The 12946-nt window shown below is 37.6% G+C and overlaps 1 protein-coding gene across 8 annotated transcripts in view; it reads right to left on the bottom strand.

Moving 5' to 3' along the window:
* Positions 1-12946, bottom strand: part of TRAK1 (trafficking kinesin protein 1) — a 118862-nt gene that overhangs the window by 47395 nt on the left and 58521 nt on the right. The window contains exon 1 of one of the 8 annotated variants that reach the window (XM_060781759.2): positions 12222-12485. The exons of 6 other annotated variants lie outside the window; for them this stretch is intronic. In XM_060781759.2, coding sequence (XP_060637742.2) covers positions 12222-12324 — 103 coding nt within the window. In that variant the 5' untranslated portion in view covers positions 12325-12485. Of the gene's footprint in view, positions 1-12221; positions 12486-12946 lie in introns of those variants that run through there. One more of the 8 variants, XM_060781762.2, reaches the window with a different exon arrangement.

Here is a 12946-nt window from a genome sequence, read left to right on the forward strand (position 1 = left end):
TTGAAAAATAGATTTACAATTGACAACACAGATTTACAAGTGCTGTTGAATATGGTGTGGGAGGACGGGGGAGAGCATATTGTGGGAAATAAATTGATTTCAAACTTCATATGTTATTACTGACAGTCCTCAGGTTAGGAACAAAATAACTTCTGCAGGTTGATTCTTCAGTTACATTTGAATGTAAGTCAAAACAGGTACACTTTTAAAATGTAACTCCAACCAAAAATATATTTTGTAGTTGTGGATAGCATAGGGAACGCTTTACACTCCTGTAATGTTTCTTTTGCTCTCTGTTCAGAAGATTTCATTTCACTCTCTGTCCCTGTGACAACTGGATTTTGAAAATTTGGCTTGTCGTGGAAACAAGGATTGGTAAGAAAGCTACAGTGGAAACACCTCCCCCCCCCCCCATGATAATTCTTTCAGGAGTGAATTTCACTTCTGAGGAGTAAATTTCCTATCACTTCCTGTTGTTTCACCCCTGTTCTTAACTGTGAGTAATTTGTAAGTTGGATGTTTGTAATTTGGGGACTGCCTGTAGTCTGTTTATTAGAACATTTTAAAATCGGAGTTTACTATACAATTTTAAGTGTGGTATCTTTGTGAATTACAATGGGATTTCAATCATGTTGAAAACAGAATGACCTCTGTATGTGGCAACTGCAAAACATTGAGCAATGTAGGCTTTCTTTCTGCATTTGAATTATCACCAGATCAGTAGTGGCATCTAGATATTGACTACAAGAAACTGAAATACAAATAACATCTGGGCTACAGAAAAAGTTATGCAAAAATCTTCCAAGAAATGGCTTATGCAAACCATTGTTTACTTGTCATAGCTGATAGTGGGACCAGACCATGAACTTTTTTATTACTATTAAAGCAGCTCCATTGGCTATCAAAAAGTTTCCAGTCTCATTTCAAAGTGCAGGTCATTACCTATAAAACTCTAAATGATTCGGGCTCTGTCTACCTTCGTGACCGCATTCCCCTCTATGTACCTGCACGAGTGTTAAGATCTGCCAGGGAGGCCCTCATTGTGGTCCTGCCACCGTCAAAAGTGTGGTTGGTGGGGACGAGGGAAAGGAGCTTCTCGGTAGTGGTCCCTCGGCTTTGGAACGCCCTCCCCAGGGAGATTAGGCAGGCCCCCACACTGTCCTCCATCCATAGGGATCTGAAGACTTGATGTTTAAACAAGCCTTTGAGAATGCCTAGCCCCAATGGTCCACAATTAATGACACAGCACTGCACTTTCATCCCATGTCCTTGTTCCTTAGCTACCATTTGCACTATCCCATTCCCTTGTCTTGTTTACATAGTTGTCACCATGGGCTATTCGGCATTGTTCTGAGTCTTGCACTGTTGTTTTTATATGCTATATATTTTACTTTATGGTTGTCTATTGTCTGTTTATTTTAGGCTCTGTTTTAGGAACTTTCTGCCATAGGTAAGCCACCCCGCATCCTTTCGGGGAGATGAAGGCAGAGTACAAGAATAAAGTTGTAGTTGTTGTTATTTCAATAGAGATTACACTTAATGAAATAATGCATTCCAATAAATGAATACCATTTTAGTATTAAAAATAATCAAAAGTGTCATAATCCAATAGCTTTAATCCCAGACATTTAAGATGGTTAAGTAATTTAGTAGTTTAGATGAAAATAATGGAAATGTCTCCATAAACTACAGTCCACACATACACATAAAGAAATTAGGCATGGTTAGGTTCGGTCGGAATCTTCGTAATTCAGAATAAATTTGGAAAGATTTGCTTTTTGAAGCAATTTTGAAGTTTTAAGGAAATCGGAAGTCTCTTTGCCCTTCTGGAGTGAAACAACTACTTTCAAAGTAAAGACCACCCAATGAAACAGGAATAACACTCTCAAACCATCAAGGAAGGATTCGGAAGTCTCAGAAGTTTTGAACATTTTTTTGGGTGAAAATCGGAATTGACTTTAGAATCGAACCACCATCCAATATGAGTTTTGAACTATTTTTTTTTTGATCCAACAAGCCTAATAAAGATCATAGGGCAATAGTATATAACAATAATTCATTATCATTTTCACATGCAATCAATAATTATCTAAACAAAAATAATTGCTTGCACAAGAAAAAATATCTCAGTACTTTTTTTTCTATTGAAAAGCCTTTTAAATAGTATTACCTCAGCAGGCTATTAATGGTACAACAAATACATTTCATCTGCAGATTGGGTTTCTCCATTCATGGAGCAAAATTTGGACTTAATGTGGACTTAATGAATTTAATTATATTACTAGAACACTAATTATATTCTGGATCTCACCATTAACTGAAATTCTGTAAATGATACATAAATTGTGAAGAACAACTTGCCTTACAACAGTCATCTATTCAGAAAACAACCAAGTCACCTATATATTTACAATTTCACATAGCCCTGATGGGTGTTTTTTAAAACTGTAAAATACATTCTGGAGAAGTCAGCTAATCATTATAAACTATATATTTTCAAATAAGTTCTAAATGGTTTGCTTGAATTTAAATACTGATAGGCTCACCCAAGTAAATATCAGATTTGAAAAAGAAATCACACAGCTAAATGTCTCTTTCATTTTTTTAAGAAGGCAGAAGAATTCTATCCAAACCACTGACAAACATTACTTTTCTAGTGTGAACATGAATTAGGCTATGGGAAGTCTAGGTGCTATGTGGGTATTCACACAAGGAAACATGGAGAGAAGCACTTCCTAGCAGAAGAGAGAAACACTCATAAAGCATTGGATCCATAAATGTTGTATAATATGCTCCTCCATCCATTAATTTAACATTGTCTCTGGTCCTCTAAAGCGGAGGAATACACACAAGGACTTCTGTATGCAGAGAGATGGATGACGATGAAACCTCATCAATAATGTGCACAAAGCAAATTTCCTGAATACTCAGTCACACAAACTGTAAAAACTTGCACAGGGCCTTTTTAGCACACTGAAACTGAGCCTATGCAAAAAGATGACATAAACTTTTAAGGCAATCAGTGCTAACATTCCTAATGACTACCCATTACTGGTTAGAAAACCACGCTTAAACCATCATCAATGGCCTTACTTCAAACTGGAAGGAGGTTTCAAGTGGAGAGTCCCAGATTTCTCTCTTAGGGCCACTGTTGTTAAACACTGTTATCAACAACAGATTGTTAACTATGCAAATACCACTAAACTAGGAGTGATGGCTAAAACATTGGAATATAGGAACATAATTCAAAAGGACTAGAAAACTGGGCAAGAGTGAATAGAATGAATCTCAACAGAGACAAATGCAACATTCTTTATTTAGTCCACAAATACACAGATACAGGAAGAGAGATACAGTAATACATAAAAATGGACCTTCGATTATTGCTGATCACAAGTTGAACAAGAGCCAATGATATGATTCTATTACTGTGTATTAATAGAAACATAATTTCCAAGTAAAGTCATGCAATAGTAAAGGTAAAGGTTTTCCCCATATCTGACTCTGGGGGTTGGTGCTCATCTCTATTTCTAAGCCGAAGCACTGGCATTGTAAGTAGACACTTCCAAGGTCATGTGGCCAGCATGACTGTATGGAGCGCCGTTACCTTCCCGCCGGAACGGTACCTATTGATCTACTCACATTTGCATGTTTTCAAATTGCTAGGTTGGCAGAAGCTGGGGCTGACAGTGGAAGCTCACGCTGCTCCCCAGATTCAAACCTGCGAACTTTTGGTCAACAAGTTCAGCAGCTCAGTGGTTTAACCCACTGTGCCACTGGGGGCAATAGGGTCACTATATTTTGCATTGCTCAGTCCTCAGGAGTGTTCTGGGAACCTTGTTTTGAGAAAGATATTGTTAAGTTAAAACAGTTCAGAAAAGGCCATGGGGATTATAAGAGCCATGAGGAAAGGTGAAATAATAACTAGTCATGTTCATCATTCTTGAAGAGAAGACTGAGAGGATGACCTGACTGCCTTCTTTATACACCCCAAGAGTTATCAAAAAGAGGTAGATGCACGTTCTCTGTTGCCTCAGAGGATAGGACCAGGTCTCATATTAGAAATTATAGGGAAGTAGCTTTTGATTGAACATCAGAAGGAACTTTTTGACAATAAAAGCAATTTGTCAACAGAACCAACTGTCTAGAGTGGCAGTGAGGACTCCTCCTCTGGACATTCCCAAAAAGAGGCTAGACAGCTACCTGTTGGTGATATTTTAGCTAGAAGTCCGGATTTGAGCAGAAGCTGAACATGATGGCTCTTGAGGTCCCTTCTGACTTTTATGACCTCATAACTTACTTGGTGTGTGTAATTGTTCCAAGCTCTTTTGCACCCCAAAGGGGACTCAGCTAACTGGCACTTTATATCCTTCGGGAAACTAGATGCTCACAATTTTACATTATCTGGCTTTTACATAAAATCACCAGGAAGAACAAAGTGTTATTTCAATTACACAGGCTACCATAATCCATAATTATGGAAAATTGTACTGCCAAACACATGGAGCACATGTGTGTGAATGTGCCTTCAAGTTATCTGGCTACTTATGGCAGCCCTATGAAATCCAAAAGTTTTTGATAGCCCATTCCTTTGAAATATAGCTTACAGAATCTGGTATGCTTGCTGGTCTCCCATCCAAGTACTAACCAGGGCTGACCCTGCTTAGCATCCAAAATCATATAGCATTTAATGCCTTGAAGCACATACAGATATGTCGATGGTAGATTATTTGGACAAATCTAGATGTCTAATGAAGAAATAATAAACTATTATAAACTCTTTTGGGGAGAAGAATGACCACATCAGTTATGCAAAAAAAAGTAGACAAAGGTCGTATTCCATTTTTTAAATAGCCATATCAAACAGTCCAATCAGAAGATTACTTGTACTTCATGTACAAACTAATTATATAGGTAGTAAAGTCTTAACACAATAGAGAACTTGAGATTCTAAGTAATGTTTTTCTTTGCTACCTAATTGTGAAGGAATGTGCCACCACAGTTTGCTTAAAGTATATTTCAATGGTTTGCATACAAGAGGTTCCAAGATCAAATATCACACCTCACACTTTGAGGCTTCGGTTTGCCAGTTAGACAAAAGGTTTTGGCAACAATTAGGAAAGGGTTTAAGTTCTTTTTGTTCTGCTTCCTTTAAGAAGGTTGTTAGACTAAACAAAGACGCCGTCAAGGATAATCTCAAAGTCAGAATATATTATGCCCTGTACAAACTGTCCCTTTAACTTTTCAATTATCATTAAACTACTGACTTATGCTCCACTTGCAGGATGGGCACCTAGCTTTTCAAATCTCAGGAGGCAGTTCTAAGAGTTATAAACAGGAATATTAGAAAAAGCCATTCACCCCGAAAGGTTTGTCTTAATACAGCTAGTCACTGAGCTGAAAACATCCGACTTACAAACAACTCATAGTTAAGAACGGAGGTGAAACAATAGGAAGTGAGAGAAATCTACTCCTCGGAAGGGAAATTCACTCCTAAAAGAGTTGTCATAGGGAAAAGGTGTCTCCGCTGAAGTTTTATCACCAATTCTTGTTTCCACAACAAGCCAAAGTTTTCAAAATCCAATTATCACAAGGATAGAAAGTGAAGTGAAATCTTCTGAACAGGAGCACAGCAAAAGAAACACAACAAGGGTGTTTAACCCTTCCCTATGCTATCCAAAGCGCGCTCTCTCTCTCTCTCTCTCTCTCTCTCTCTCTCTCTCTCTCTTTCTCTATCTATACATGGCTGGAGATACAGTCAAAAATGTACCTGTCCTGACTTACAAACAAATTTAACTTGAGAACAAACCTACAGAATCTACTTTGTTTGTAACTTGGAAACTGCCTATATTCCTATTTATAATTCTTTTTTGCATGATATAAAGTACAAATCTAGTATGTCAATTGATACAAATTCAGTTTATTGTAAATATTTACAAATCCATCTAAGTGTGTAGGTAAGGATAGAAACAAAATCTTTGAAAAACCTAAAGTAGTGTATTTATTATTATTATTATTATTATTATTATTATTATTATTACTATTTGACAAAGGAAGTTTTTGTTGTTTCTCAACACATAGCAAATTTTGGATTGTGGGGGTCTGTCTGTCAAAATACCCTAAAGCTACTAGATCCCATCTGATCTTGGAAACTAAGCAAAGTCAGCCTTGGTTAGTATTTAAGATGGAAGACAGCCTACAAATACAAGGTGTAGACTATATTCAAAAGGAAGGGACTGACAGAAACACCTCTGAGTATTGCCTAAGAAAATTCATAAGATTGCCATAAATCAACAGGCAATTTCAAGGTAAATAAACACAGCATTCAAGGAAGTATTTGGAAGAGAAATGTATAAACTGGGCTTAAGAAACAAAGAAAGCCATATCACATTTTCGCAGGACCAAGGCTCTAGCTCCGAAGAAAGAAAAGGCAGAATGTACAGGACCCTGCAAAACCATGGGATCCTTCCAGATATAAATCCAAGAGAAATAAAAGGCAAAGGGACCTCTTAAAGATTTTCTAACCTTTCATCAACTGATCAGCCTGTCATCAAGTGATCCAACACAATCTGCAAGCTCTTAATCTGTGGCCCAGGGACCTTCAGATGTCCCACGAAGCAGCTTCTGAGAGTTCTTCTGCTCAGTGTTTATAAAAGTGTTTTGTCCCCTTCATTTTCCTCCCTCCTGTCACTTTGAACCATTTCATCAGATTCTTAAAAGAGGTACATGATTCAAAAAAGATTAAGACGCAGTGTTCTAAGGCATGCCTTAGGTAGAGAATGGGTGGCACAAGTATCTACCAAAGGAAAAATGAGCATTTCCTCCCCACCCATCCCACCCCTCTTCTCAAGTGTAGTTCTCTTCTTTATTTTCCTATCCTGGCAGTGACAACATCAGATAGTCAGTTCTGCTTCCCTCCTTGCCCTGAAGGTGTTCTCACAGAAATACTTGAAGAGCACCATTCAGGCTGAAAGGAATGGTCTCTAAACTCTGAATTACATGACAGTTTTTTCTCCCAAGGATAAAAGGGACCGTTCCATCTTCCATATGAGGAAATTCATGGGTATGGAGAAGAGGGAAGAACAAGTGGGTAAAGATGTACACGGCAAAACAAAATATTGAGAGAATGGGATTGTGTGTTTATCTATATAAATAAAAATGTAATGTTCGTTTGTGGGATTAATATAACTCAAAAACCACTGGACGAATTGACACCAAATTTGGACACAAGACACCTACTAACCCAAGGAGTCACCATCACTCAAAAAACTGATTTTGTCATTTGGGAGTTGTAGTTGCTGGGATTTATAGTTCACTTACAATCAAAGAGCATTCTGAACTCCACCAGTTATGGAATTGAACCAAACGTGGCACACAGGACTCTCATGACCAACAGAAAACACTAGAAGGGTTTGGTGGGCATTGACCTTGAGTTTGGGAATTGTAGTTCACCTACATCCAGAGAGCACTCAAACAATGATGGATCTGGACCAAACTTGGCACGAATATTCCATATGCTCAAATATGAACACAGGTGTAGTTTGGGGAAAATAAACCCTGACATTTGGAAGTTGTAGTTACTGGGATTTATAGTTCGCCTACAATCAAAGAGCACTCTGAACCCCACAAACAACAGAATTGGGGCAAACTTCCCAATCTGGAACCCCATGACCAACAGAAAATACTTAAGGCCATCCAGTCAAAACTTCCTTCACCAGGGCAAGAAAACGTAATCAAAGTCCTTCTGACAAAGAGCCATCCAGCCATGGATATAGATAGATATATATGATTCACACACAGATAGAGATATAATATATAGATGTGAAAGGACCCTTAAAGAAGGACAATTATATGTTGCATGTTCCAGAGCAGGCAAACCAGACAATCTGCACATCAACACTGAGAAGGGAACAAGAAATACTGTTCACCCACAAGCATAAAGACATTACATATATTAGAAACCAACACTTTCAAATGACTTTATTTTCCAGATCACCAGACTGGGCCACAGCAACGCGTGGCAAAGGATGGCCAGTAGATCTATAAAAAGGGAACTGTTAAATGGTTGTGTACCTGTGCATGTACAGATTGTGCAAGCTTTTCAGCTTTCTGCCTATGAATTATGATGAGCATTGAACAGACAGTATTTTTAAAATAGATCATATCTAATTTAAGAAAAAAAGGCAGATGGAGAAACAAAATGAGGGACAAGGCACATTCAAACTGAGAAAAAGCCCCAGATAACCAAAAAGCAAAAAAGGAAAGCTGAAAACTCTCACATTAATTTATATATTCATTAAAGCAGGAATAAATTAAATTCTGAAAGGCATAAGGTAATTAGTTCAGTGAGATTGTCATCCTCTGCTTTTTACTTCAAGGTGGAAAAGAATCCAGTTCTTTTAACTACTGGCAATTTCCCTTTCTCATAATCTTTTTCAACAATCTCACTTTCACTCTAATAAAAACCCTGATTTTTGAACCTCAGGAATCTTTGTAAGCTTATCAGTGGTTTTCCAGTTAAGAGATCAGTACCAGTAGATAAACTTCCCAGGAAGACAGCATGCACTTCATTAGATATAAAGGGTGTTGGCATTAGTATTGCCAACACTAAAGTTTGCACTTTTTTGTTTCTAAAGCGTTTCCTCCACTGAGATCCCACAGGAACATCTTGCATCAACACTAGAATGTGACCCAGTATTTTCCATCACATGTGGGGTTTTCATGATACATGTCAAATTGCCTGTCACATTATTAAAAACCTCACAAATTTCATAGAATCTTCTTAGACAAGGAATACCCAGAAGTGGTTTTGCCAGTTCCTTTTTCCTAAATAGGTCATACATGCCAGCAGTGATACACCCCATCTTTTATTTTCTGCTTTCTCTATATTGCAATGCTAATGTGCCATTTTACTTGCATAAGGAATTCTATATACTAGGTAAAAATTCAATCATTCCGGTACAGTAGAGTCTCGTTTATCCAACATAAATTGGCTGGCAGAACATTGGATAAGTGAAAATGTTGGATAATAAGCACCAAAACATCATGTTTTATAACAAATTGACAGAAAAAGCATTTCAGTACATGGCAACTTATGTAATAATTACTGTATTTATGAATTTAGAACCAAAACATTGCACTGTATTGAAACAGTTGTGGATCTGGGCGAGAGGCAAAATGCATTGGATAATACAGAATGTTGGATGAGTGAAGGTTGGATATGCAAGACTCTACTGTACCACTATTTATATATCTGAAATAATATACCCATACATTTTGGGTTGGGAAGTGGGAAATAGAAAGAAAACAATCAGGAGTCTCAGAAAATGTTTCAAATGACTTTTAAGGACGTAAATGCTAAAAGTATACATTCACACACATACACACCAAAGAGTCAGATAAAGGCGGAGGACCCTTCATAGATATAGAATGTTGATTAGGAATGAAAAACTAGAAAGATGAGCAAAATGAATTCTGAAAAGAGCTCAAAATTACAACCATGTGTTACAGGTTCCACTTGTTGTGTTCTATATATTTCTATGTATCTTGAAATGCAAATGAGAAAAGAAATATTTGAGGAGCAACTCTATAATGTAGAGATGCTTTAGAAATGAAGCTGCAATTTAAAAGCATTCATTTCATTTAAGCTTGTGGAAACGCAACACAGATGTTAAAAAATATTTTTCCCCCCACAAAGGCTGTCACAAAGACTGCAAATTGTTAAAAGTTGAATGAAAAGATAATGCGCTATCTTAACAAATGTCAGTTGATGTTTGGCTTTAAAAATTAAACAATCAGACTGCAAAGTAATTTATTCCCAGCGCAGTATGTTACACTGCACTTAAGAAGCCTTTTTTCAGGGCTCTCTTATGCAATGAACTCTTCTGTAGTGAACTTTTACCCCCAATGAAAAGGTTTATTCTGCTGTACTTCGGTTTGGAAAGTCCAGCTGCCTCAGAAACAAAGGTATTTTCCTAAAGAGCTGTGGTTTTCGGTCTAAGAGAAACTCCTTTGTGGAGATAATCCACATTATCTATTCTGAATGAAAGACTAATACAACTCACTTCCCATTTCTGCCCTTTCACTGTTCTCTCTTACTATAATGAGGCTACAGAGCGACACAAGATTAATTCTGCAAAGAGCTGGATGTCCTTTAACTATTTTAGATGGTACAACACGTAGACTAAATTATAACTGCAGCTTGTTTGTTTTGGCTGCTGGACATGGGATGCAAAACATGTCAGGCATTCAAATCGTGCTCAAAGATAACTCAAAATAATGTTCAAGGAAGACTATAAGTTTCTCCATCTTGTAATGGTTTTCTCGCATTCTTCTCTAGCATCACATAGAATTATAGAATAACAGAGTTGAAAGAGACCACATGGACCATCTAGTCCAACCACCTGCCATGCATGTTCAAGGGATCTTCCCTCTTCCTTATTAAGAAATCGTAGAACTGGAAGACACACTGCTCTGTCTTGTCTGGCTACAAAAGATCTGTTTCAGTACAGAATACCACCACAACTACTTGAACTTGACTATAATAATAATAATTATTATTCTACGGACACAAAAACACAGTATGTCACAGCAAATGAGATATATATGCTAGATTTCGTATCACAAAATCACAAGTCAAACATTTCCCAAACATCTAGGACTGTGTGATGTATTTTCGAATGATGTGTGCAGATCTAAGTAAGGTGGCCTTTTGCAGTTGACAGATTATGATTTTTATTTTTATTTATTTATTTACAACATTTCTACCCTGCTCTTCTCAACCCTCGCAGGGGGACTTAGAGCGGCTATTTTGTCAATGTTTATTATTTCCAAATGCTGGCTGAGATCTTTTGGCATGGCACCCAGTATGCCGATGACCACTGGGACCACCTGTACTGGTTTATGCCAGAGCCTTTGCAATTTGATTTTGAGGTCCTGATAATGGCTGAGTTTTTCCTGTTGTTTTTCCTCAATGCGACTGTCACCCGGTATGACGACATCAATAATCCAAACTTTTTTCTTTTCCACTATCATATCTGGTGTATTGTGTTCCAAAACTTTGTCAGTCTGGATTCGAAAGTCCCACAGTATTTTTGCGTGTTCATTTTCCACTACCTTTGCTTCTCCATAGTGCTAATGGGTTAGGTGCTCTTGGTGAGGAGTGGAACCAAGAGCACCTAACCCATTAGCACTATGGAGAAGCAAACCAAAACAAAGTCTATACTGGTTTATGCCAGAGAACACAGAAATGCTGGACCACTCTCGCAACCACCATGTCAGACTACACAGAGAAGCCATTGAAATCCACAAGCATGTGGACAATTTCAACAGAAAGGAGGAGACCATGAAAATGAACAAAATCTGGCTACCAGTATTAAAAAACTCTAAAATCACAACAACAAAACAGCAGAGAGGAAACAACCAGGCACATCTTAACACCTCTCAACAGAACATTTTCCCAGGCTCAGTCAGGCCTTCAAATGCCTTTCCTATTTCCAACAGACCTCACTGCCTCTGAGGATGCTTGCCATAGATGCAGGCGAAACGTCAGAAGAAATGCCTCTAGAACATGGCCCTATAGCCCGAAAAAGCCTACAAGAACCTAAAGTCTATACTGGCTCGGTCGACGCCCAGGATAAAAAGGACCGTGGTGGATGCTGCTGATTCTGGACATCCATCGACAAGTGGGCTACAGAATCAAAATACAAACAAACAATCACAGAAGCAACAGAAATATACAATGCCAGAAAACCGCACAATTGTTGTTTGTTGTTATTGTTGTTGTTGTTGTTATTATTGGTGCTGTAAGGATGGAAATCCCATTAAAAAATCCATCCCATACATTTTGTTGCCATCTCTGTCCTCTCTGACCCAAATATAACCTGTGTGTTTTCTCCTATAGTCACAACTATTTCAGAGAAATTGTAGAGATTTCCAGAGACACATATTATCGACCCTTATAGCCCAATTATACTATTTTTTCTATTAGGCTACAAAGTGCATCTCCCGAAACATACAATGTTTATACTTTAATCATTTAAGAGTATACAACTTCTTTAAATGCAGTATTTCTGGGAAAATATTATATAATTCAAGCTTACTGTGAAAAGATGCTGCTTCACAATCAAAGGTAAAACAGTATGATCTGTTAATAAGAGTATAGAAGAAACACCAAACCAAGTTGATATGTTCATCCATAAATAGTAGACAAGGAAAGGTACCTTCTTCCAAGATATCCAGGTTCTCATAACATCTGTGACAACATTCATGATTACAATCAGATTCATAGCTTTCTTCTTCATTTACAAATTTGTCCACAGACATAGCTAAATGAGCCTTAAGCAGAAATCCAGTTTGGAAAAGGGCAAACCATCTTCACAAAGGCTGTATCTGTACAACAATCCAAGCAAGGTTTCCATGGAAGACAAGGCAATCGTCGTGCTCAACATACTTCAACTAGAATGACTGGGTAGTTTGCATACTGCAGTCACTACAACACAGTTATGAAGAAAGCACAGAAGCTTAGGGGAGGGAGAAGAACCATCTGGCTTATGATTGCTTAAACATAATCCACGTGCTTTTTATAACATCAGATTAGACTCCAGATACGTGTGTTTAAAGAATGGTTTCGCAGAGCAAATCAAAACGCTAAGCAACTTCTTTTAAAAATGAAATCTATTTACACCTGTCACATTTCTTCCCTTAGTAAACATAAATGGTAGTTTCCAACAGGTTTCATAGCAACTGTACCAGGAAGTAAACAGAGATACGAAGGACATGATAGGGTGCAGGAGTTACTTTTACAATCTGTTGCCTAACTATTAAAGCCTGATTTCTAAAATCCAGGAAGCAAAAGAATCCAGATATACACGAAGTGTGGGAATTTGGTATGATGCATAGTTTCAGTACATCTCAAGAGGTTAAATTGCTGGACAAAAATTAGATT

Source organism: Anolis sagrei, chromosome 6, assembly GCF_037176765.1.
Source record: "Anolis sagrei isolate rAnoSag1 chromosome 6, rAnoSag1.mat, whole genome shotgun sequence".
Taxonomy (NCBI): Eukaryota; Metazoa; Chordata; class Lepidosauria; order Squamata; family Dactyloidae; genus Anolis; species Anolis sagrei.